The sequence below is a fragment of the Mesoplodon mirus genome, assembly GCF_964341445.2.
Source record: "Mesoplodon mirus genome assembly, chromosome: 1".
In the NCBI taxonomy this organism is placed as follows: Eukaryota; Metazoa; Chordata; class Mammalia; order Artiodactyla; family Ziphiidae; genus Mesoplodon; species Mesoplodon mirus.
Window position 1 is genome coordinate 25,514,025 of NC_138976.1, and position 25,217 is coordinate 25,539,241.

The 25,217-nt window shown below is 48.5% G+C and overlaps 1 protein-coding gene across 1 annotated transcript in view; it reads left to right on the forward strand.

Annotated features, from left to right (window-relative positions):
• Positions 1–564: 564 nt before the first annotated feature.
• GALNT12 (polypeptide N-acetylgalactosaminyltransferase 12) overlaps positions 565–25,217 on the forward strand; it is a gene marked incomplete at its 5' end in the record, with an annotated part of 34,940 nt that continues 10,287 nt past the window's right edge. Inside the window, 6 exons of the mRNA XM_082617172.1 lie at positions 565–929; positions 10,581–10,750; positions 15,384–15,573; positions 18,336–18,521; positions 21,532–21,649; positions 23,024–23,200. Coding sequence (XP_082473298.1) covers positions 565–929; positions 10,581–10,750; positions 15,384–15,573; positions 18,336–18,521; positions 21,532–21,649; positions 23,024–23,200 — 1,206 coding nt within the window. The remainder of the gene's footprint in view (positions 930–10,580; positions 10,751–15,383; positions 15,574–18,335; positions 18,522–21,531; positions 21,650–23,023; positions 23,201–25,217) is intronic.

Below are 25,217 nucleotides of genomic sequence, written 5' to 3' on the forward strand. Positions count from 1 at the left end.
TTTCTTTGATAAGTTTCTTGGAGGCGTCTGTAAAGTGAGGAATAAGAAACAGATTACCGACTAATAGGGAGCCAGAGGAGGGTTTGTTATTCAAGGGATCCGAGCAGTATGTCTTAGGTCGGTATGCCTGCAGGCCTCCATGAGATAGCCCGGTGTAAATTAGCCTCACTGTGCCCCAGTCTCCTCAGCTGTAAAATGTACCTCTCTTATTGGACTGTGTAGGGGTCAAATGAGATAATGGCAGTGAAATTCATAGCGCCCTGCACAGCGCATTCGGCCAACATTTACGGAGCGCTTACGACTTGCCAGGCGCTGAGCTGAGGGCTTTACGGCCGTTAACCTTTTTAATAAAGCACACAGCCCACCAAGAAGGTGCACGTCTCAGCGAGCCCTCCTGAGGACCCTGTAAAAGTTTGCCCCTTCGGCGGGCAGGCGGGGCGAGAAGGGGGCGGGGCGCAGGTGGGGCGGGCCGGGGGCGGGGCGGCGCGCCGGTTCCGGGATCCGGGTCGCTGGCTGCGCCACCGCCTCGGGGCGCGCCGGGCGCTGGCCGCAGCTGGCGGGCGCATGTGGGGGCGCGCGGCGCGGAGGCGCTGCCCGCGAGGGCTACGGCGCAGCCGGGAGGCGCTGCTGGTACTGCTGGCGTTGGTGGCGCTGGCCGGGCTGGGCTCGGTGCTGCGGGCGCGGCGCGGGGCCGGGACGGCCGAGCCAGGACTCCCACGCACCCCGCGCTCTGGGCGGCGAGACCCGGTTCTGCCGCGGCCGCCGGTGCGGGAGGACGCTCTGGGCGCGCGAGGCGAGGCAGTGCGGCTGCAGCTGCAGGGCGAAGAGCTGCGGCTGCAGGAGGAGAGCGTGCGGCTCTACCAGATCAACATCTACCTCAGCGACCGCATCTCGCTGCACCGCCGCCTGCCCGAGCGCTGGAACCCTCTGTGAGTCCCCAGGTGGCGGGAGAAGCACCGCCCTCGGAGTCCCCGGGCCTCAGTTTCTGCAGCTGTGAAGTGGCAAGGTGGAACCGGGGTCTCGAAAGACCTGGGGATCTCGCGTCTTATTGAGTCACTCGGAAGTGGGCAGTGAAAGTGTTCATACTGCGGGGTGGGGGAGAAAGTTTTTAAAAATGAAAACAGAAAAATCTCAGAAATTGACAAATCTACAGACAGGTTTCAGATGAGACCCTTTGGGTGCCCTTCCTGAGTCCAAAGGCACCCCCAGTCCAGTTACGCCTGTAACGTCCTGCTTTGGCAAAGCTAAGGACCTGTGGGGTTCGAGACAGGCTTCATTCACTTACCTGTGTGCACCTGTGTGCACCAGGGCCCTTGAATCAACCAGGAGGGAGGGCCCACCGGGCAGGTGAGATGAAAGGTGCCTGGAAGGGCAAGTCTGAAGCCGCAAGCCTCCTTGCCCTCTCTCTGGGAGTTGGACTCCTGACCTTTAAGTGGAGGAAGTCAGGAAGGAGCGGCTGCTGGGAAGGGCTCCTTCTGGCTGTGGTCCAGCAGAGCTCACTCCTGTGGGTGACACAGTCCTGGAACCTGTGTGGGCAGAGGCCTAATTCCTGTTGGAGCTGCTGTCTGGAGGGGTTGTACCCACTGCTTAGGTAAGAAGGGAACAAGCTGGCAGGTGGAAATTGGCCCTCCTGGCCTTCTATCTCCTTTCCTCTTTTGGTAGGGATCTTCCAGGTCCCTGCTGGAGACCCCTCCTTAAAGCCTTTGAGGGAAAGAGGGCTCAGAGAGGGGGTTCTGGAGCCAAGTGGGCAGCCTCCGGTATGTACCAGGTGTCTGCCACTCCTCCCTGCTCCTTGTCCCTCCTGCTTTACAGGTGTGGAAATTGGCCCAGAGAGGTCAGGTGACTCACCCAAGGCCCCACAGCTGGAAAGTGGTGGAACTGGCCTTGGGGGACTGTGCTGATTTCAGGATTTTAGGCAACTGCTCTGTGCATCCTTGGTCAGAGCGAGCAGGAATGTCTGCAGGAGGAGGCCCCACCTCTGCCCTCACTGGCAAAGTTTGAATGGATTTTCACCTCACTGTCTCTGCTGTTTTTCAGGATCTGCTCATGCCTAGCCTATGCTTTTACCTTAGGCATTTTCACTCTTTATCTTTTTGAGTCGAGCTTTGTTTGTTGGGGTTGGTGGTAGTTCCTCCTCTTCAGCCAAATGGCTGAATATATGTTTATCTCCTTGAAACACCAAGGGTGCTCACTGAGGCAAGGTCTGGGGGAAGCTTTCAGGTCAGACTCAGGGTTCAGACCCAGCTCATGTGAAATAAAATCGTGGCTCTTTTGCTCATCAGCTCTGTGATGTCGGCCAACTTATCTAGCCTCTCTGAGTCTCAATTTCCCTATCGGCAAAATAGGGGATGAGTAGAAATAACACAACCTAGGAGTTAATAAAACACCTAACACCTGGGAACACACTGTGTACTCAGTTCTTATTAGTTTTTTCTGCCTTCCCTGTTGCCAACAATACACTCAGGAGGTTGCTTTTAAGAGTCATCCAGGGATTGGTCATAAAGTTTTTCTTTTCCGGGTTCCAACTTCCTCTGTTGTCCCAGGTTGTGAAGTCTCTTTGAAACATTGTGGGTGACCTGTGGGGCTTATGGTGTCCCATCTCCATGGTGACACAGCTGCCCTGTGTCCTATCAGGATTTGCTTATAGATCCTGCTATTGCAATGACCCTGGGAAGTTAATCCAAACCCAGCGTGATAAGGAGTGTGAATGCCTCCTGTCTTTAATTCCTGCATCAAGGCCTGTTGGGTCATTCTTGCCTAGAGAGAGAGGTGAGCTCCATCTGTGTCTCTCTCAGCCCAGCCAGGCCTCGAGGTATAACTTAGATGTAGCCAGTAGTGTCGAGGCCTTTCACAAAGACTCACTTTTATTATAGTTCATACGGGTGTGAGGACCTAATAAGGTCTTGAGATTTAGCCTGAGAAACCAGAATGGCGGATTATGAGTTCACAGTCGGGGTCCTGGGTGAGGGGGAGGGTTGGAACTAATTAATAAGCAGAGGTGTGGTTAGGATCCTTGAATGTCATAGGAGGGAAGGTCCTGAGGGAGCATCCAGTCTAACCAGAGAGGAAAAGCCATGCCCCCAAGGTAACACACATATCTGGGGCAGAGCTGATCTAGAACCCACATCTTTTATTCCCTCTTCCCTTTTGAGATGGAGGCAATTATTTATCTATTAATTTTAATTATAAGACCAATACATGTTCACTCTAGAAAAGTTTGCATATACAGAGAAGCAAAAAAAAAAAAAAAATCATCCATAAACCTACCATCCTGGGAAGAACCACTATTAACATTTTGCTGTGTATCCTTCTAGACTTTTCCAGGTATAGAAATAGATTCTGAAAAAGATACACACGGGTAAGTGGGTGAGAACATATTCAGACATGAGTATGTACAAAGGCCCACACACGTTTTTAACCAAAGTCTGCACTACAGGGGATAAATGTGTTATCATAGGCAAGGGACTGTTTGGCTTGGTTCTTCTGGCATCTGCAAGCCTTGGTAGCTAATAGAGACACTTTGAAGTATTGACTCTAATTCCTCAAGACTTGGTGTAGACCCTGGCCCTTCTGTGAGGCTAATAATTCACATGCCAGTAGATTAGTGCATCGCTTTTTTTCTGTTAGTTACGGCACTGAATCGAGGAGGAAAAGGAGGAGGAGGAGGATGACAAGGAATTCTTGCATGGTAGTATAGTAAGTATAGGGTTTGCAAAACTCTTTCACAAATACCATCTCATTTTAGCCTAGCAAGGACAGGGAACTTTCACTGTGAGATGGCAGCAGGCCAAAGTGGGGAGCCAGATAGCTGGGTTTGTGGCCTTGGGGAACTTTGAAAAATTATGTGAGGGATCTTCCCCAGAATGATTAAATAGAGTTTTGGTGGGTAGGGCCTAGGCTGAGGCTGATGTGCAACTAGTGTTGAAAGCTACCGGCTTAGAGCCTTTGGACTTGTCACGCCAAAGATCAAGGGTGCGTGCTTTTGAGGGTGTGGGAGAATACCAGAATTAGACAAAGTGGGGATTGATGACAGGTCAAGTGCAGATGAAACTCGTGGTGACATCACAGTCAGTTACAAGGTGTGTCACAAGTGGATGGTGGCTAATCACGTACCAATACTTACAGGAAGTTTTAGTTTTCATAGATAAGGGAAGCCTTGAGATAATCCTATACTGTCATTCTCATTTGCATTCTGACCTCTTTAGCAGGAGAGAAAAGTGGAGCGACAGCGCCCTTGAGGCTGTGCATTTCCACCGCACATGTATGGGATGCCACGCATGTGAACATCAGCTGTTCTCTGCCACTGCCAAGGAGTTGTGGACCGCTGGTTAGAAAAGTGTGTAAATAAACAGTACACACAGGTGTTTGCATTTCCTGAGCTTGCTCTGGTTTCAGCCGTATTAGTGCTATACTTGCAGAGTGTGTATCCGAGTTGAAGGACTAGGACTTGGGTGCTAGGATGGCAAAGAGTCTCAGAATAGCTCTAAATAGGGAGTTCAGCAAAGAAAGTGTTTGTGTCTTGCTGGGGTTGGCAGGAGGGAGTTGGTTAAGATTTCTCTTTCTGCAGAGAGGTAGCCTGCTTGTCTGTTCGCTTAACATTACCTTTGGAGAAACATCACACATGGTGTGGAGATTAGACTGTTTCTTTGCTTCCCCAACAAGGTTGTAAACTGAGGCTATTTTATTAGTTTTTACTAGACCCATCTTGTGGTTGTCAGAGTGACGTCCTTTCTTTGAATCAGTACTTTAAGTCTACGGAACATGTTCCTTTTGATTAGAGTTTTCATGATACCTTCTCCCATCCTTTTACTTTCACTTCTTCTGTGACCTTAGCTTTTAGGAATGTCTCTAATTAGCATGTTGCTGGATTTTGTGTTGTCATTAAAAAAAAAATCCAGACTGACAGTCTTTGACTTTAACTAGATAGTTATGTCCATTTATACTTACTGTGCTTACTGATACTTTAGTGTTTGATTATGCCCGTCTTACTTATGCTTTCTATTTGTTATGCTTTTTCTATGTTTTTTCCCTTTTTTCCATACTGCTTTTTGAATCATTTCTCTTTGGGCTGGTGCATATGTGAAACTAAATTTTAGCTTTACCTTGTTTTTAAAGATAAAAAAAATCTTTAGTTTCACAAAAACACTTTTTTTTCATGTAGTATAAGCAATTCTTTCTGATGCTTCTAGTGGGCTATGGTGGCTTTTCTATGCACCCTGTCTAGTACTCAGAGAATATTAAATCCAGACATAATTATTAATATTCTTATACATATATGTGTGTGTTTTCCATTTGCTCTAACATATATTTGGAGGAAGGCAACTGTTTTTTGTTTTTGGTTTCATCAACATTCTTTTAATTAAAAAAATTTTTTGTCTCTGATTTTTTATTCTTTTTCATTTTATTTTGTTCTATTTTTAAAATTTAAAAAAATTTCAGATTTTTTTATACAAATTTTAAAGGTTACTTTACATTTAGATTGATTACAAAATGTTAGCTATATTTCCCATCTTGTACAATACATCCTTGAGTCTATCTTACGTCCAATAATTTGCACTCCCCCACACCACTGATAACCACTGGTTTGTTCTCTGTATCTGTGAGTCTGCTTCTTTTTTGTTATATTCACTAGTTTGTTGTATTTTTTAGACTCTACATATAAGTGATATCATATAGTATTTGTCTTTCTCTGACTTATTTTATTTCACTTAGCATAATGCCCTCCAGGTCCATCCACATTGCTGCAAATAGCAAAATTTTGTTCTTTTTTATGGCTGAGTAGTATTTCATTGTATATATCTGCCACATCTTCTTATCTATTCATCTGTTAATGGACCCTTAGGTTGCTTCCATATCTTGGCAATTGTAAATAATGGTGCTATGAATATTTGGGGTGCATGTATCTTCAAATTAGTGTTTTTGGCTTTTTTCAGACACATACCCAGGAGTGGAATTCCTGGGTCATATGGTAGTTCTATTTTTAGTTTTTCGAGGAATGCCCATACTGTTTTCCACAGTCTGCACCAACTTACATTCCCACCAACAGTATACAAGGGTTCCTTTTTCTCCACATCCTCAGAGGGCAGCTGTTTTGGTAGAAGTGGGAATGAATGAGAAAGGAGAGGGCCTTGGACAGGGCCACTAAGATTGAGATACGTGTAGGTCAGAATTGGCTTGGTGTTTGGGTACACCCTTTGCAACATTAAAAATTTTCTTTTCTTCTTTTTGTATTAAACTTTTAATTTTGAAAAATTCAAACCTAGAGAAAATTTGCTAGAATAGCCAAAATCCTCTATATCCTTCACCTAGACCCACTCATTATTTTGCCACATTTACTTAATTTTTCTCTTTCTATATGTATCCTATATTATTATACACATTTGAGAATAAGTTACAGATATGATAATCTTTTATCCTTTGTTACTTCAGTGTGTACTTTCTAAAAACAAGGACATTCTCTCATGATACCATGAAGGTAGTTATCAAATTCAGGAAATTTATACAATATCAGATGTTTCCAGCTGTCCCAACTTTTAGAGCAACTTTTTTCTTCCTTACCCGGTATCTAATTGAGAATCAAGTAGGACATTTAGTTGTCCTGCCTCTTTAGTCTCCTTTAGTCTGAAATGGTTCCTCAGACTCTCATTGTCTTTTAGGACAGTCACGTTTTTTAGAAGAGTACAGGCCTGTTGGTTTATAAAATGTCAATTCAGATCTGTCTGATAGTTTCCTTGCAATTTATTCAGTGTATGTGTGACCGTAAAACTTAATGACTTAAAACAGCAATAAACGTTTATTATTTCGCATAATTTCTGTGGGTCAGGGATTTGTGAGTGCGTTATCTGAGTGGTCTGGCTTGGGAGTCTCTCATGAGATTGTAGTCAAAATGCTACCTGGGGTTTTTGTCATCTCAAGGTTTGATTGGGGCTGTTGAGGCTGGAGGACCTGCTTTTAGGATGGCCCATAATATGCTGGAAAGTCTGTCTGGGCTGTCCTGGCTGTCAGAAGCCTCAGTTCCTCTCCACATAGATCTCTTCATGGGACACTTGAGTGGCCTCACTACATAGTGGCTGGCTTTCCCCAGAATGGATGGTCCATGGGAGGGAACAAAGAGGAACCTTCAGTGTCTTATGACCTGGTCTTAGAAGCCACATACTGTTACTCCTGCTGCATTCTGTTCATGTGTGGTGGTTTTAAAATATACCTACAAATTCTTTGATAGTCTTCGCTTTAAAAGAAGGAGCCTAATTCTCCTCCCCTTGAGTATGGGCTGGACTCCCCTCTGTGGAGCACAGCGCTAAGTAACCACTTCCGTGATTCAGAAGACCAGCGTGTCCAAGAATTCAGGTCCCGCTGGCTAGGGCTGGTGGGAATGCCTTATCGCTTCAGGGCACCAGCGTGGTCATGCCTCCAGCCTACAGATGAAGCAGGCATGAGAATGTAAAGGGGGCTGAGAAGAGCCAGCCCCTCTCAGAGACTCTCAGATAAGCCTATTCATGTGGCAAGGCCACCCCAGTGACGGCAGAGCCTGGGCTGCTGCCTGGGTAGCCTCGGAGCCCTCTACAGAAACTGTCCTGGCACTTAGGAAAAGGGACCTGGAGCTACGTAGAAGACCCTGAGAGGGATGAGAGGAGAAATTGCCTGTTTCTTGGTAGGAGGGAGGGCTGGTTGAGGAGAGGGGATGTAGGGATCTTTATTTAGATTCTGATGGCCCACCTGAGCCTCCCGCAGGGTCAAAGGCACGAGCCAGAACCCTGTGACAAGATCGCACAGGGACACAAGGAGCTCAGCCAAGTACATACACACTTGCAGGCGCTCTGAGAACTGTCCAGGCTACCCTGCCTCTCAGACTTGTCTTAAAATAGGAACAGTAAATGCTAACATAGGAAGAGGTTTTGAGAGTGAAATAAAGTACTACATTTCATTGATTCTAAGGCATTTTTTTTCTTTTGTTTGGCCACCTGGTGCAGCTTGTGAGATCTTAGTTCCCTGACCAGGGATTGAACCTGGGCCCTTGGCAGTGACAGTGCAGAGTCCTAACCACTGGACCACCAGGAAATTCCCTCTAAGGCAGGGGTCCCCAAACCCCGGGCCTGTTAGGAACCGGGCCGCACAGCAGGAGGTGAGCGGCAGGGGAGTGAGCGGTGCTTCATCTGCCGCTCCCCATTGCTTGCATTACCGCCCGAACCATCTCCACACACCCCCCGTCCCCCATCCGTGGAAGAATTGTCTTCCACGAAACCGGTCCCTGGTGCCAAAAAGGTTGGGGACTGCTGTTCTAAGGCACTTGATTTTTTCTTTTTTGCGGTACGCGGGCCTCTCACTGTTGTGGCCTCTCCTGTTGCGGAGCACAGGCTCCGGACGCGCAGGCTCAGCAGCCATGGCTCACGGGCCCAGCCGCTCCGTGGCATGTGGGATCCTCCCGGACCGGGGCACGAACCCGTGTCCCCTGCATCGGCAGGTGGACTCTCAACCACTGCACCACCAGGGAAGCCCTCTAAGGCACTTTAAAAAAAATATTTAAACATTTCTGAAATTAGGATGTCTCTTAAAATCAGAGCATCCTGCAGTTATGATTGGTAGCATTCGTCTTTCTTATTGGTTCATAAGAGAATGGTGTGTCTTCCAACGGTTGGAAGACACACCATGAATTTTGATGAAAGCTCATAGACTGGAGATATGATAGCACTAAGGAATCGCTAACTTTGAAAGTGTTACAGTGATATTGTGTTCGTTATGAAAAGAATCTTTGTCTCTTAGATAAATATATTGAAATATTTATGGGTGCTGTGGTATGCTGGGTTTTGCTTAAAAATAGTCTGGGATGGGGGGAGTGGGTGAAGACAAAGATGAGTCAAGACCATGTGTTAAGGACCACTGAAGTTAGGTGAAAGGTTCACAGGACTTTCTTATACCGTTCTCTCTACTTTTTGCATGTTTGAAAATTTTCATAATAAAATAAAAGGAAAAAAAATGAAATAAGTTGTGTACACAAAAGGCTTTTCCTCTGCCCTTTGTGGGACTGGGTCCCTCATTATTCAGGCCTCATGCTAAATGTCACCTCCTGGAGGGGCCCTCCCTGATTACCTGTTCTGTGGTTGCCTCCGTTCCCCCTTCCTACCCCCCTCTGTAGTTGCTCTCTCTTTCATCCCCCTCCTTTTCTTCATAGCACCCTAACTTTCTGAAATTATTGATATGTTTGCTTATTTGATTATTGTCTCCCTGATTGTAAGCTCTGGGAAGCAGGGGCTTTGCCTATCTGGCACATAGTAGGTGATCAGGAAATGATCGGTGACTGACTGATACAGGGCCCACTGCTACAGTGCCTGGCACGTGGTAGATAGTCAATAGATGTTGGTTTCACCCCTCACCCTGCTTGGTTCTCCATCTCTTTGATCTTGCACTTAGCTTATCTGTAAGACCTTCCCTTACTGCCCCCAGAGGCTGGCCAGTCTTCAACATTTATCTTCTTCTCGCATTTCCACCCAATCCCTTGGTCTGGCCTTTAGCCAGGCCAGCCTTCAAACCATGGTCCTTCTGGTGTCCCTTGTGGGTTTCTGTTCCTCCCCTATCTCGCTGTCAGCCATGTCCTAATTTCCAGGCACTGCCTACTCCCTGGGATGACACTGGGAGTTTGTCATCCATTACTCTGAGGAGAGAATTCTGTGTCAACCTGGAACCTTCTGTGCAAAGTACAGAAAACCCTACCAAAGAAAGAGGGAGCTAAATGGTTCTTATCACTGTCAGCCAAGCCCTAACCCCAGAGAGATGGGTGGGCTCAGCGCCCCCCTCACCACGAGACTGCCACAGAATGGAATGGGAGGGTGGGTGGTGGCAGTGGTATGAGGGCTGGGGGGTAGTCAGTGTTCTCTGCAGAGCCCTTCCTGGAATGTTCATACATCCTAGCCATGGTTCCAGTTTATGCATTCAGTGCATCACCTTTGAAAGCATAGCCCCTGCTGGGATGCAGAGTAGGAAAGATGCTGGGAGAAGGTAGGGGGAGATTCAAGTGGTGGTGAGTTCTGGAGCACGGAGAGTGACACCTGCTGAAACGGAGACGTGGGCAAGGTGCTGTAGGAGCAAGGAAGGGCAAGCACCTGCCCCACACAGGTGTCCCCAGGCTTTTCCAGAGAAGGCGGGGTGAGTTCTTGAAAGAGGACAGAGAGCGTGCCAAGCAGGAAAGGGAGGAAAGGGCGCAGTCTGAGCAAAGGCCTCAGTGGGATTGGAAAGGCGTGGACAGATGGGAGAGCTGTTGGGCGGGGAAAGGTGACAGTCCCCCTCCCTTCTGATTCTGCTGAGTTTGCATGTTGCACAAATCTGAAAATTGCTTTAAAGCTTAAAAACAGCATCTGCAGTTCAAGCTCGTTAAGTATTTAAAACCTTTTAAAGAATCTGCTGGGTCTCCTAATGGAACACAGGGGACTCTGGAAAATCCCAGCAGCTATTTGCCATTCCCCAGGGGGAGGCCCCAGGACCGTGACCTACGTCCCCTTCATCACTCCATCCCCAGCACCAGCCTGGGCCTGGTACCTACAGTCAACAGTGGGGTCTTGATTCCTGAAGTTGTGTTGTGTTCGCAGGTGCAAAGAGAAGAAATACAATTACGATCAATTGCCCACGACATCTGTCATCATAACATTTTATAATGAAGCCTGGTCAACTCTCCTTCGGACAGTTTACAGCGTCCTCGAGACATCCCCAGACACCCTGCTAGAAGAAGTTATCCTTGTAGATGACTGCAGCGATCGAGGTGAGCCCCTGACATGGGCTCTTGGAAGAGCCTGCCCTTCTGTGGCTGTGCCTGGGAGGCGAGAGTGTGACGTGGGACATATAGAACAGGCCTGGAAGGAAAGGCTTCCTGCACCCCTCTGTGCCTGGCCTCTCCCCTCAGGGAGTTCAGAGCCAGGTGGGGGGAGGCAAACGTGATGGCAGAGGGCTCTACCACACGTTGCTACGGGACTCACCCCGCCTGGGTGCTCAGGAGGGGATGGTTGACCTTAAAGGCTGGGTTTGCAGACAGCAAAGGTGGAGGGAGGCGTTTCAAGTGGAGGGCACAGAATATGGAAAGGCTTAGAGGTGCAGTGCTGTGTGGACTGTGTAGTATCTGCAAGTAGTTCAGGAAAGACGGAGGGCCAGCTGCTGCAGTGAGTAGCAAGAGAGGAGCAGGGGTGGGGTGGGGGGAGAGGGCTCAGGCCTTCGACCCGAGGCCGAGGAGTTGGGGCTTTGTCCTGAGGGCGGGGAGAGTCAAGGCAGAATTTCAAGCAGGAGACCAGTTTTGCCCTTTGGGGAATCCCTCTAGGCTGGAGTGTGGAGAATGGGGTACTAGGGAGCTCTGCAGGGAGGCCAGGGGGCTGTGGAGGTGGCCCAGGTGGGAGATGGAGGCTTGGAGTCGGGTGGGAGGGCAGGGCAGGGCAGGCGGGGGGGAGGAGGGATCCCCGGGAGGTGGCATCCACAGGCCCAGAAACTAGCTGAGGTGTGAGGCGGACCCTCGGGCTTCCGGCTTGGGTCTCCTGGTGAAGCGTGATGCGATCCCAGAGCTAGAAAAGCCATTTAGGGCAGGAGGGGCAGGTCTGGCAGGGGAAGGGGGGCATTTGGCCTTGAACATGTTGAGTTTGGGATGAGATCAAAAAGGGGCAGCCTAGACAGAACTGAAGCCAGGGAGAGACATTCCATTGAAAGGGTGGTTGTTGTCCCTACAGACCTAACCAGTGACCTGGGATCCAGCAATTCACATGCAGTCCAAGGCTGGCCCTTTATTATTCAGTGAACGTTTGCTGAATGTGTGCTAGGCTCTGGGGATTCCGTGGGAAACAAGACAAATCACTGCTCTCATAAAACTCACATTCTAGAGAGGTGGGTGGAGATGGTCAATAAACATATATAGAACATAACATAATATATGCATCACGTAGTACAACACAATATAACATAGCATACCACAATGGAACGTGATACTATACTATAGCACGAGTAGGAAGTGCTCTGAAAGAACACTGGGAACAGGAGAGTAAGTGGGGCTTGGGCACCAGGCCTACTCTAGTGGGTGGAGGTCAGGGAGGCCTCTTTGAGGAGGTAGCCTTTAAGCCAGAAGCTACAGAGGCAGCTCAGTGAAGGTCTGGGGAGAGGGGCTGGGCTAGAAGCAGCAGGTGCAGAAGCTGGAACAGCAGCCATTCTCCAGGTCAGACCACCGGCTGGTGGAGGGTGACCTGGGGGATGAGGTTGCAGGCTGGGGCGGGGGGACCAGATCAGGTGGGGCCTCGGAGGCCAATCTAAGGGGTTTAGCTTAAATAGGAGCCTGTTGGGAGCCGCCTGAAGGCTATGGGGAGAGCTGGAACGTTGCTAGGTCTTGGGGACTCACTGTGCTGCCCTGTGGAGCAAGGCTGACGTTGGGGGTGGACACGGATGGAAGGGGGAGGGGCGTAGGGGCTGCCGTGGTCTTGCCTGGCTGGGGTTAGCCCTGTCCATGGAGCGGTAGTCAGCCAGCACATCTTTGGCCACTAGCTGACGTGAGGGCAGCTAAGCGTAAGTGAGGGGAAATGTCATGGCCCTGCAGGAGGGAGAACTGTGGGCCTGGTTGCTAGAGCCTGTTTCAAACCAAATCACCACCCCTGGACCACCCATCAGGGTAGAGCCACTGCTTATTGGGCATCTGCTGCTTCAGGCTCTGAGGCTGGTCTGTCTGACTTCAGAGCCTGGTGTATAGGTCCTAATTGGTGGGTGTGCCGGGCTGTTCTCACAGAGACTCAAAATAACAGTGATTTACATGAGATAAAAATTGATTTCTCGCTCACATCACAAATCTGGGGTAATAGTCTAGGGCAGGTGTGGCCCCTCCGCGCTATTAGGGCCCAGGCTCCTCCCACCCTAAGTCTCCTTCTTCTCGAGGATGGTGCACTGCCTCTGTCTGCATAGCCCAACGCTGGGTCTTCACCTCCTGCTCACTCCCATCAGCAGAAGGGTTTCAAGGGGACTGGGAGCTACACCTGGAAGTTGCCCTCAGTCCCACTGAGTAGAACAGGATCACCTGGCCACCCCTACCTGTGAGGGAGGCTAGGAACGTCATCTCTATGGAGGGTGGCCATGTGCTCAGCTGAAAAGCATGGGGAGAGCGAGTCTTAGGGGACAGCTGACATTCCCCATGGCAGCAGGCAAGCCAGACTGGGGGTTGAGGCCTAGTGTAGCCTACAAGGTGCTGAATTCTGGGGTCAGGGGTTTTAGGCGAGCTTTACCATAACCCGTCATGGCACCTTGGGCAAGTCACTTGTCTTCTGAGCCTTAGTTTCTAATCTGTAAATGGGTTTATCTACACTAATACCAGCGACTTGTGGTGAGGAATAAATGAGATCATGTGTAGGACAGAACCCCACGTAGCAGCCAGCTTATAGTAGGCATGCATCTCCATTTCCTTTCCTCCCAGGGTTGTTTTAAATATGTCTGTGTGGATGCTGGTTCTGCATCACACTGCATAGCCTAGAATCCCAGCTCCAACACTCTGCAGCTGTATAGCCTTGAGCAAGGAGCTTAACCAGTTTCAACCTTGCCTTCCCGCCCCGTAAAATGGCATAATAGTAATTCTTACCTTTCAGGGTCATTGTTGAGGATTAAATGAGATGAAGGCGGTAGCTTGCTACGTCAGGGCCTGGCCCATTGCTGGCACTTGTTCAACGATAACTTCTGCTTTTATGAACTATTTAAAAAACTGCAAAGTGCCAAAAACGTTTCAGAGATGTATTCATTCAGAAGCAAATATCAGATTATTTTCTCTTCATGGGATCAAGCAGCTGCTCAGCAGACAGGAATACAGTATGAACCCCTTCCAGTACAGCTCAGTGCTCCCATAAATGTAAGGCCAAGACTGGGGGGGGCCAAGACTTCCCCTCCCTATCGTGGTAATTTGTAAAGCCAGCAGGATGCCCCTCTCAGCATGTATTAGAGGTGAGAAGTCCTGCCCTGCCCCCTCCTCCCACCCTTCCTGCAGGGTCAGTCTGAGCGGATGAGGGATGTCAGCGCCTTCCAGGATGGGGGAAGACAGTTCAGGCAGACAGAAAACTGATGCAGACCAAACCCATCATGAGTGCTGGGTGGCTGCACCACAGTTTTCCTGTGTGTTCCCTGGGCCCTGCTACTAATTAGCTTTGCTTGAGAAGTCACCTCCCTTATTCCTGCCATTAGCTTATATGCAGTTATATTTAGGGTTGAAAAAAAATCAACCAATGAATGTTTTGTGTTTCTTGTTTGAGTATCAAGAGTACTTAGGGAAACATTTCACAGACAACAAAGCAACTTAGAACATTTTACAAAGTTTTCCCTTCACTGATGATTGAGGGGGACTTTGAGATGAAGCCCATGTTGATGTGGGGAGATTCTCTCATTTTTATTTTACCTGACTGGTTCTCACCTGCCTCCACCTACCCATCGAGAGGCATGAATCGGGGCCTCTAGTCCCAGAGCCTGTGTGTGGAGTTGGGAGTCCTGGGGCCAGCTCTAGCTGTGGGCACGTCCTTTCAACTCTTAAGGACTCATTTCCTCTCTTACAAAATGGGATAATCATGTCCTCCTGACAAGTTTTGGATTTGTTTAACAAGGATGGGCAGCTGTAGAAGAAAGCTCTGGAGGCAGCATTAAGCCTGTAGACTCGAGCCAGAGTCCCTGGGTTCACATCCTGACTCCTCAGCTCACTTGTCTGGGACCTCGGCACGTCACTTAGCCTCTCTGACATCAATGTTCTCATTCATAAAATGGGGACAGTAGTAGTACTTACCTCATAGGGTTTTTATAAGACTCATGTGAGTTATTTGAATCACTTGGACTGTAATTAGCACAGTAGGCTTTCTCATGTTGGCTGCCATTATTATTATTATTATTATTGTGTCAACTGAAACGTGCTTCTGAGAAAATTTGTGTTAACGTAATTGTATTATAAATAAAATTTATGTTAATATAATTCCATATAAACTAAAATTTTATGATGTATTGCATAATTAACATAAATGAACAAAGTTTATATTAACACGATTTTTTGGAAAAATCGTGGTTGGATGGTTCTTGTGCTTTTTATTTAAACGTTTACAAGTCAAGGTAATTTGGGGAGGTAATAGCTTTATTGAGATACATCCACATGACACATTCACTCATTTCAGGAGTACAGTTCAATGTGCATGTGTTTTGAGCGGGAGCGTTTGGTGGTTCTGGAATCCTCCACCCCAGCCTCCCTGGCCTTCAAGGGGCTTGCAGCCTTGGTTCCGGGTGCGGTGAGGACGTCCCTGGTGCAGAGCAAAGGAGGCTCGTGTCTACTTAGTCTTCTTTTGGGGACAGGGAGGCCCTGCAAGGACGCGGCTGGGGATGTGTGGCGGTGACCCTCGGTGTCCTGCTTGCCTCCCCAGAGCACCTGAAGGAACGCCTGGCCTCCGAGCTGGCCAGGCTGCCCAAGGTCCGCCTGATCCGCGCCAACAAGAGGGAGGGCCTGGTGCGGGCACGGCTGCTGGGGGCTTCCGCGGCCAAGGGCGATGTGCTGACCTTCCTGGACTGCCACTGCGAGTGCCACGAAGGATGGCTGGAGCCACTGCTGCAGAGGTGTGTGGACCATCGGTGGGGGGCGGGGGGAGGCAGGGCCCTGACCAAACTGACATGAGAGGCAGGGGCGCTGGGCTCAGATGCTCCTTGGGCAAAGCCTCTGTCCCTGGACGTGGTAACAGTCCCTACCTCCTGGGGCTGTGGAGGCCGTTAAATGACTTAATACTCGGACAGTGCTTAGAACATGCCAGCATGTGGGAGGTCCTAGATGATTTATTACTGCTTATTATACACGTTTACTGTAGAAAACTTAATATGATCAACCAAGAAAAAAATATGGTCAATCACACAGAATTGCACTCCTGGAGGGTATACATTTTGGTGTATTTCCTTCAAGCTTGGCTGACTTATTCATTACATGCAGTACCTACAATACCTATGGCCCACCCATGAAACTTTAAGAGAACCCCCCCAAAAATTTATGTTAATCTTTTAAAATCAGAATGGAAAATGAATATCATAATAATGAATATATAATAATGAATCTAGCCTGGATTGTTTGTCTTTTTACCAATATAGTCATAAAATATTGTTTTAATATATTTTTTATAGTCATGAAAGTATAAATATGGCTGTGTCTTCAAGGATATTTCCCCTGCTGTCCCACAGTCTCTTACACTTAACCTCCCACCTGCCCCTGGGCCTACTTTTGTTCTCTTCTCTTCTCTCTCCCTTTCTATCCTACTGATTCTGCATCAGGATCTGAGCTGGCAAGCCCAGAACTCCTCCAGGTGGGAGAGGAAAGTCTGGGGGGTCTCTGTTTGGTCCCCTCCCTGTGGAGTGGGTGAAGGACTGGAGGATCAGAGTCTGTGCATTTGGCAAACTGCTTTCCCTTGGCATCCAGTGCTTGGTTGTCAGGGTCTGTTTGGAAGAGCTAGGGACCCCCTCGCCTCTGTTCCTGCATGAGACCGAGCTCTGCTCTGCCACTTCCTGCTGTCCCAGTCCTTTGCTGCCTCATTCTCCCCCTCAGCTCTGGTGAGCTTCACCCGCAGAAAGGACTCAGGGTTCCTCAGGCCAGTGATGGACTCTGAGATTACTTAGAACATAGTGACAGCTAGGTGCTCACTCTGGAACCTGGACTAGTGAGTTCACCCTTCCCCGCTTCCCCCACTGTGCATACAGAGGGCTGCCTCTAGGCCCGTCTAAAGTCATGGTGGGGCACTTCTCCCCTTCAACTGATTCATTAATGCCATCTAGAATTCCATGTCACTCTGTCCCACCCTTTGGAGAGAGCGAGGCAGCATTCCCCATAATCACGTCCTTGCTCCATACCTGCAGACAAAGGGATTCTCCCCTGGTTACCCTTTAGAAATAACTGGGGAACCTTAAAAACTCCTAGACTATTTGGATCTGAATCTCTGGGGTGGATCCTGGCCTTCTGGATGTTTCAGAAGCTCCCTGAAGACTTGAGGGTGCACCACAGTTGAGACACTGGAGCGTAGACTGTCCCTCAGGTGGTCCCAACCAGGCACGGTAGCCCCTTTCCTCCAGGGGCTTTTGGGGGTGGAAGATGTTTTTGGTTGTCACATCAACTGGGTAGTGCTCCTGGCATTTTATAAGCTGCTGTTGACATCTGGGACAGAACCATTCTTTGCTGTGTAGGGCTGGACTGCACGCTGCAGGATGTTTGGCATCCCTGGTCCCTGGCTCACAAGATGCCAAGAAACACTACCCAGTAACCACCGCTACCGGGCCTGCACGTTCTCTAACCATGATTTAGAATTCTTTACTCCATTGCAGGCTCCCCCCGTTTTTCCCTTTCTTGTAAAAATTAGACTACCCGTGGTTCCAACCAGCTGGACTGCAAGTCACAAGTTTATGATTTATAGGTCTCAAGTTTTAGAGAACTGCCCCCAAAATGTAACCCAGAGAAATCTAGTGTTCACACATGGTTCAGTCTCAGTTCATGTTTCCTGGTGTGCTGCCAAATGCAAAGAAACACAGTCTGGAAGCCTGCTGGGATGGCTGGGCTTGTAAGAATGATTGTGGAGAGAACTGCTGAAGACTAGGCACAGGCTGATGCTCGCAAAAGGAAATTATCACATTTTCCACTATGTGTAACTTTTAATAATAAAAAAGGTTAAAAGAACAATATAGCAGTAGTTCCGGGTTCTCTGCCGGCCTTTTACATACATTCCCGTAGGGAGCCCACATTAACCTATGAGTAGGTGTATTTTTCCAGTGTAACCCCTGAGGCAACAGGCTCTAAGCGGTTAGGTGACAACGCTAATGTTACACAGCAAATAAGAGGCAGGATTAAAATTTATTTTTTAATTTATTTTCTAACTCCAAAGCAGACCCTTTGGTCTGGGCGCATCTCTATTCATAGGGAGATAACTATTTCTTGACTTGGAGATGTTTCATTTTAATTAAATGAAGAAATCTCTTGCAGTCTTGAGAAACTGAAAATGTGCTTTCCGTTTTAAAACTTAGCTTTAATTTTGACATCATGACTTTCATAGAGGGATTCAAATTTAACCAGAATATCCCTAGATGGAATCAGAATATTAAAGCTGTGGGACTTTTCATATCAGGGCCAGAGTCCTAGCTCCCTGCCTCCCCCTACCGCCCAGCAGTCCCCTTTTGCTCACCTGCCAGGGCTGACTTGGCTGTAGAGCCCCTGGAATAAGAGAAGCAGGCCTTTCTCAGACAGGTGTTCCTCCTTCTAGTGGAAGGCTAAGGAGAATTAATCCTCAGGTTTCCTAGTTGTCCTCCTGCTGCCTGTACACTGTGGAGCAACGGGCTGTTCTGACTGTTTTCAGGATCCATGAAAAGGACGTGGCAGTGGTGTGCCCTGTGATCGATGTGATCGACTGGAACACCTTCGAGTACCTGGGGAACGCTGGGGAGCCCCAGATTGGCGGTTTCGACTGGAGGCTGGGGTTCACGTGGCACGTGGTTCCTGAGAGGGAGAGGATCCGTATGCGGTCCCCCATCGATGTCATCAGGTCAGGGGTTGACTTCTCTGAGCGTGCCTTCTCTGAGCATGCATCTGGCCAACTTGTCTGTGAAGGCCCACAGGAGGGATGGTTAGCTGTTGCCTCTCCTTTCTTTTTCCAGGGTATTTGTTTACTTTTATTAAAAATCATTGCTGGGCTTCCCTGGTGGCGCAGTGATTGAGAGTCCGCCTGCCGATGCAGGGGACACGGGTTCGTGCCCCTGTCCGGGAAGATCCCACATGCCGCGGAGCAGCTAAGCCCGTGAGCCATGGCCGCTGACCCTGCGCGTCTGGAGCCTGTGCTCCGCAACGGGAGAGGCCACAACTGTGAGAGGCCCGCGTACCTCAAAAAAAAAAGAAAAAGAAAAAATCATTGCTATATATGTGGATTTTATATTGGTGTATATATATATATTTTAAATTTATTTTAAAAATTGTGGTGAAATATGTATAACATAAAGTTTACCATTTTAACCATTTTTTAAACGCACAATTCACTAGCATCAGGCATATTCACAATATTGTAGAACCATCACCTCTACATATTTCCAGAACTTTTTCATCAACCTAAATAGAAACTCTATACCTGTTAAGCAATAATTCCCTTTCTTCTCCTCCTCCAGCCCCCGGTAACTTCTACTTTCCATCTCTATGGATTTCCCTATTTTATGTACATCATATAAGTAGAATCACACAATATTTATCCTTTTGTGTCTGGCTTCTTTTCCTTAACAAAGTATTTTCAAGGTCCTTCTAGAACTTCATTCCTTTTAATGGCTGAATAATATTCCATTGTGTATGTATCCACACTTTATTTATCCATCTGTCTGTTGATGGATACTTGGGTTATTTCCACTTTTTGGTTATTGTAAATAATGCTGCTGTGAACAGCGGTACACTATTTGTTTGAGTGACTGTTTTCAGTTCTCTGGGGTATATACCTAGGACTGGACTTGCTACGGTAATTCCATGGCTAATATTTTGAGGCCACACTGTCAGGCTCCTTCTGAGCTTCAGGGGATGAGTAGACCTGGGGGTACAGGGGCCAACTTTGGCCAGTGGGTGAGCCTGGGTCTGAGAAGAGAAGGCTCAAGCGGTGCTGGGTTGCCCTCATTCTTGAGGTGTTGAAGTCATAGTCTGGCTTCTTCCTCTCCTTCCAAGTTTAGCACCAAGTGGGAGACAGATGTGGGAGTCAGGCCAGTGGAGGTTGGACTTCAGCTTTATCACTGGGGTATTGACCCAGAAGTGGTGTCGTAGATCTGCACCCATGTTTGGCAGCTGGCCTTCTGAATCCTTCCACCTGAGTCCAGACCTTGACATGACCCAGTGCTGGCTGGAGAGGAATGACTATGGAGACGGTGTTGAGAGACAGGGCTGGAGAGGTGAATGGGGCCAAGTCATATCCAGCCTTGAAGGCCAAGGAAAGGGGTTTGGACTTTACTGTGGGTGTTCAGAAGCCACTGAAGGGATTTGAGCTGGAAGTGACCTTATTTAGCCTGTTGCATTCTTTAAAGTCTGTGCTGGATGCCACATGATGGGGAGTGGGGGCCTGGAGGGGGTGGAGCTGCAGGCAGGGGCACCACTGGGAGGCGTTGCAGTCCTCCAGCTCAGAGATGATGGTGCAGGAGAAGATGGAGGGGCATGGTGGACTCCAGAGACTTTGTGGTGGGAAAATTGGGAGGAACTGAATGGGAATGAGGGGAGGAGGACTCAAGGATGACATGTAGGCTTCTGTGGGAGCCCTGAGGGGGCACATCCTGCCCAACCCCTCATTTAACAGGTTTGGAAACTGAGACACCAAGTAGGAAGGATCGTATCAGGGGTCACATATGCAGCCTGTGATGCTGACACAAACTGCCCCCCCATACACACACACACACGCACGCACACACGCACGCACACATGCACGCATGCACGCACATGCTCAGGGACACTGTGGCCAGCTATCCTTGCCCTCCCGTAATATCCTTGGGCCTCAGATTTCTCACTTGTGAAACAGGTATGAGCATATCCACCCTACCTATTTCCTAGCCTTTAGGATGAACACACGTGAAAATGCTTTGTAGCCTAGAACCTTCTCTTCCATAGTCTTGCTGTCCTGTTCTCATTGGCCCAGAGCTTGGAGTGCAGGAAAAGCCAATACTTTGTCAAGGCCCGGAAGCACTATTGGAGGATCTTAAAATTTTGAACTGTTAGGCTCTTCGTGTTATATATTTCCCCATTTTTAAATTTATTCCTCTGCACCTCTCTGCTGTGTTGACCCTATAGCTTTCTGCGGGGTAGGATGGAAGCCTTGGGCCATTTCTGACACCAGTGCCGTCTCCTAAGTGAGCCTGGCAGGGAGAGAACAGGGCTGGCTGAGGCAGCAGGCCAGAGCTGGCCGTGCGGGTCCCGCAGGGGAGGCCAGTCCAGCAGGAGAGGCTCAAGCCCTTGGGGAGCTTCAAGATGCCAGAGTGGCCTCTACTGGCCCCTAAAGGACATCTGTGAGGGCTGTACTGTGACTGCATGAGCAAGGCCACCACACCCTTACTCCTGCCACCCTCGTAGAACCTGGTCTCTCTCTTCTCATCTCTCCTTGTTGTCTGTGCTCCTAGAAGCACACGGGTTTCTCTCACCCTTAGGCCTTTGCTCATGCTCCTGTCTTCTCGGAGGACCATTCCATTCCTCTTCTTGGCTAACTTCCCTTTGTGCTGCAGACCGTGCCTCCTCTGAGAAACTTAGCCCTACCCGGCCCCCTCCACATCTCATGGCTGCTTCTGCGTTCCTGCTGGGCCCTAGGTTGGCCTTAGCCATCCCACACCTTGCTCTGTGCTTGCCTGGTGAGATGTCTGCGAGCTTCCCTAGGGCAGGGGCTATGGGGCACGTGTGTGCCTCCAGCCCAGTTCAGCACCAGGCCCAGAGCGTGAACTCAGGGTATGCTTACATGGATGAATGGACTCCAGGCTTGTGGTGAGAAGGGATTCAACTAACTGTGATGGTTTCCTGCTGCTTACCTTGAATTATGATTCACACACTTCTAGGTCTCCAACCATGGCTGGTGGGCTGTTTTCCGTGAGTAAGAAATATTTTGAATACCTGGGGTCTTATGATACAGGAATGGAAGTCTGGGGCGGAGAAAACCTCGAATTTTCCTTTCGAGTAAGTATTCCAGTCTTCTGTGTGGACTCATTCTTAACCTGTTCTCGTTCTCTCTGGGAAGGATGTATTTGCTAGGAGAGCCTGGTGGAGTTTTCCTCCATATTGGCAGTTTATCCAGCGATCCTCAAAGATGACGGTGGCACACATATCCTATAATCACGCCTGTCTTCTTGTGTAAACTTTAAAAAAAAATACACTTTTAATAGATTTGGGGCTGGAAAGGGTCTTGCAAGTCTCACCTAGTTCTTTCCTCTCACTCCATAAAGGGGAGGGACAGAGGCCGGAGGCGGGTAGTGACCGGCTGAAGGTCACTCAAACAGTGCATGGCAGAGACTGGACTAAAACACAGGTCCCTGCCTCCTGATCCCATGTTTTGGAGCCTTGATTTGCTTGACTGCTTGATAAAGTAGCCTCTTTATTTGGCACAGTGACTTTCAAACTTTGACACATAGAAGAATTGTTAGGGAAACTTGTTTAAAATGCAGATTAACAGGCATGGTCTCTGGAAAGTCAGATTTGATAGATTTACGGTAGGGACTGGGAATCTGCCTTTTGTGATGAGCCCATCTATTGATTCTGCTGTATGTGATCCACAGATGCCCCTTTGGGAAAGCCCAAGCATTTGGGTGGATTTTCTAGTTAATTGAATCTTACATTTTAAGTATCAAAACCTTATGTCGATGTTCGTGCTTTTAAATGGAAAATTTTAAACTTTACAAATATTTTATATGGTTTCCTGCTTTAAGAGTTAATAAACAAGGCTTTGACTCTCCACTAAGGACTCACACCGCCCCATTATAAGCACCAGATGCTATCCTTGGTCATACATCCAGGGGACAATGGGGTATTCACAGCCATTTGCCCCAGCATGAAAAGGCTCCAGATGACTCCACCTGCTGAGTTTTGGGGTGTGCTTTAATGGTGTTTCTACCTCTTCCCCAGGTGTCAGGCTGCTCTGTCTGCCTCTAGAAGCTCTTCTTGTCCCCCTTCCAAACCTCTCTTCTTACTTGCTGCTTTTCTATCTTCTGTGGCTAGGAGACCAGGTAATCAGCCTGTGCTTTACATAATAAGTAAGTTCCCAGCGAGGTCCACTGTGGGTGCTCCTAGGAGTCAAGTGCATGAGCCTTAGTGCATGGACTTTGGGGTCTGGATTCCGATGGCTTAGTTGTCTTTGGGGCTGCTTTCTTGCTCTTTGACTGCATCCTGTGTCCTGAGTATGCTGGGGGAGTGGCCCCCTGCCCCATGGAGGGTGAGGCCTTGGCAGTGTTCACCATGACCTCCGTGTGTCCAGCCTCCTTGCTCTGGGCCTTGTGGACCTGCAACTGACTTCCCGCTCACTCCCCACCCCACACCTCCTCCCCGCTCTATGTACAGATCTGGCAGTGCGGGGGGACCCTGGAGACGCACCCGTGTTCGCATGTTGGCCACGTTTTCCCCAAGCAAGCTCCCTACTCCCGCAACAAGGCTCTGGTCAACAGTGTCCGCGCAGCTGAGGTGTGGATGGATGAATTTAAAGAGCTCTACTACCATCGCAACCCCCACGCCCGCTTGGTGAGTTCCCCGGCCTACCCACGCTCCATCTGGCTGCATCCGAACAGCAGCAGCTACTTCTGTCCTCCTACCATAGTAGATCTAGTTCCAGAAATAGAGAGGAAGTTGGGTGCTCATGACACTTGTATGGGAAAACTTTATTCCTTCACTTACAATAACAACAGACAGTTGATTCTCACTATTCACAGCAGTTAATGCTCCATACAGGCACTGCAATCACTGAATTTGGAACCAACTGTTGAGCCATTGCTCGTGGGGGAAGTACAGGGTTAGATTCCTGCAAACCTCTCGCAGGTGGACATTTTTGTCGATCGATCAATACGTAACTTGGTTTCATGTGTGTTTCTGTTTAAATAATTTATTTAATATATACTGTTGATTGGTTACATTGAACTCACGTCCAAGTGAAGCTCATACAATGCACCAATTTTCTCCCTCCAGCACATCATAGCCTTCTTGCACTAGGAACACTGGACAGCACATCAGCGCTACGCTTGGGGGCCATTTAAAACAGTGAAATCACCAACACAATGCAGAACAATCTGAAAGCCGTGACACTAAATAGACCATGAACAGGACACTTGCTTTCAGGACAAGAGCTGAGACGTGACCTCAGCTGGGAACATGCACGTTGGGTGACTGTCATGTTTTAGAATGACGGAAAGCGTGAAGACACCACAAGTATTGATTTGGGGGTTACAAATACATTTTAGCAAAGAGCCCCACTGCCTCTGACACGCCACCTCTGCACACCCCAGGACAGGGTTCCCACTTACCTGTGTTCACATAACTAAGGGGCCACGTGGCAAGACAAGAAGCTCTGCCCCAAGACCTCTCTCCTGGCCACTTGATGAAACTCTCTTCTTGTGAATCCTTATAGCAGCCCTTCAGGGTAGCTCTGAAATTTTCATTTTATAGGTGAGAACACTGAAGCTCAGAGAGAGAGTGATTTAAGGAACTTGCCCAAGGGCTCGTAGCTGATGCGGGTGGAACTGGGTCCACCCCAGTGGATCTCTTTCTGCTCTGCGGAACCCTCGGGGCCCTCACCCTGACCTCCCCTTTGGTCTCTCTCTGCCTCTGGGCTCCAGGGTCATTGTTTCCTCTCTCTTGCCCAAGGCTGCAGGGTAGAAACATCTGCTTTTCCCTGTCACCCAGTCTGAAACCCACAGATCCCTCTTCCTCATGGTTCCCAAAGAGTAGTATGTTAGAAAGAGGGGCACTGCATGCACCTTTTTTCTGAATGACCAGTGGCCATGTGTTGAAATGGATATCTGGTTGAAGATGAGGGCATAGCGACTCTCATCAAAGAATGAACTTCGGGGAAATAAGGAGAAGTTTGAAATTTTATTCAAATGTTTTTCCTATCATTACCATTTTGTTAAATGTTTAACTTGTCAAATTTTAATAGTTTAATGTCATAACGCAGGGACAGTCACATCTTTGTGCTCAGCATTGCTCTTGTGGTTGCACATTTGCTGTGCTAAATAGATGCTTTATTTAATTATTCAAAAGCTCTTAATCATTGGTTTTGTCCATAAAACTAAACTTCTGCAAGTATTTATTATTGCAGCATTTTGCCCTTACTATCCGAAGAATATATTTAGACTTCAATAGATTGGGCATATAAGGTTTTCATTCATAATTACCTCTAGAATACTTACCTATGTTTGGGAGTCAGTGGTCAGGTATCAGTGGTGAATCAGAACATTATGGCATACGTGTGCTACTGACTTGTTGCTGGTCTGTGATCACACGCTCATGGATGACACATGGGGCCAGGGATGCTGGTGCAGCCCCAGAATTCAGCTCCCTGTCCCATCTGCAGGTGCTTTGTGTTCTTCCTTCCTGTACCTGGCCACACCTCCCTGCAGTGAGAGCACCTGGGGATGTCATTGTTTGTGCAACCGTCTCTCCTACTAAGATGCTGCAACTATGTCTGAGGCCGTTCCTTATCCTCTGTGCCCCGTGCAGGCTACGCACACAATAGGTGCTCAATAAAAGCTTACTGAGTGAGTGA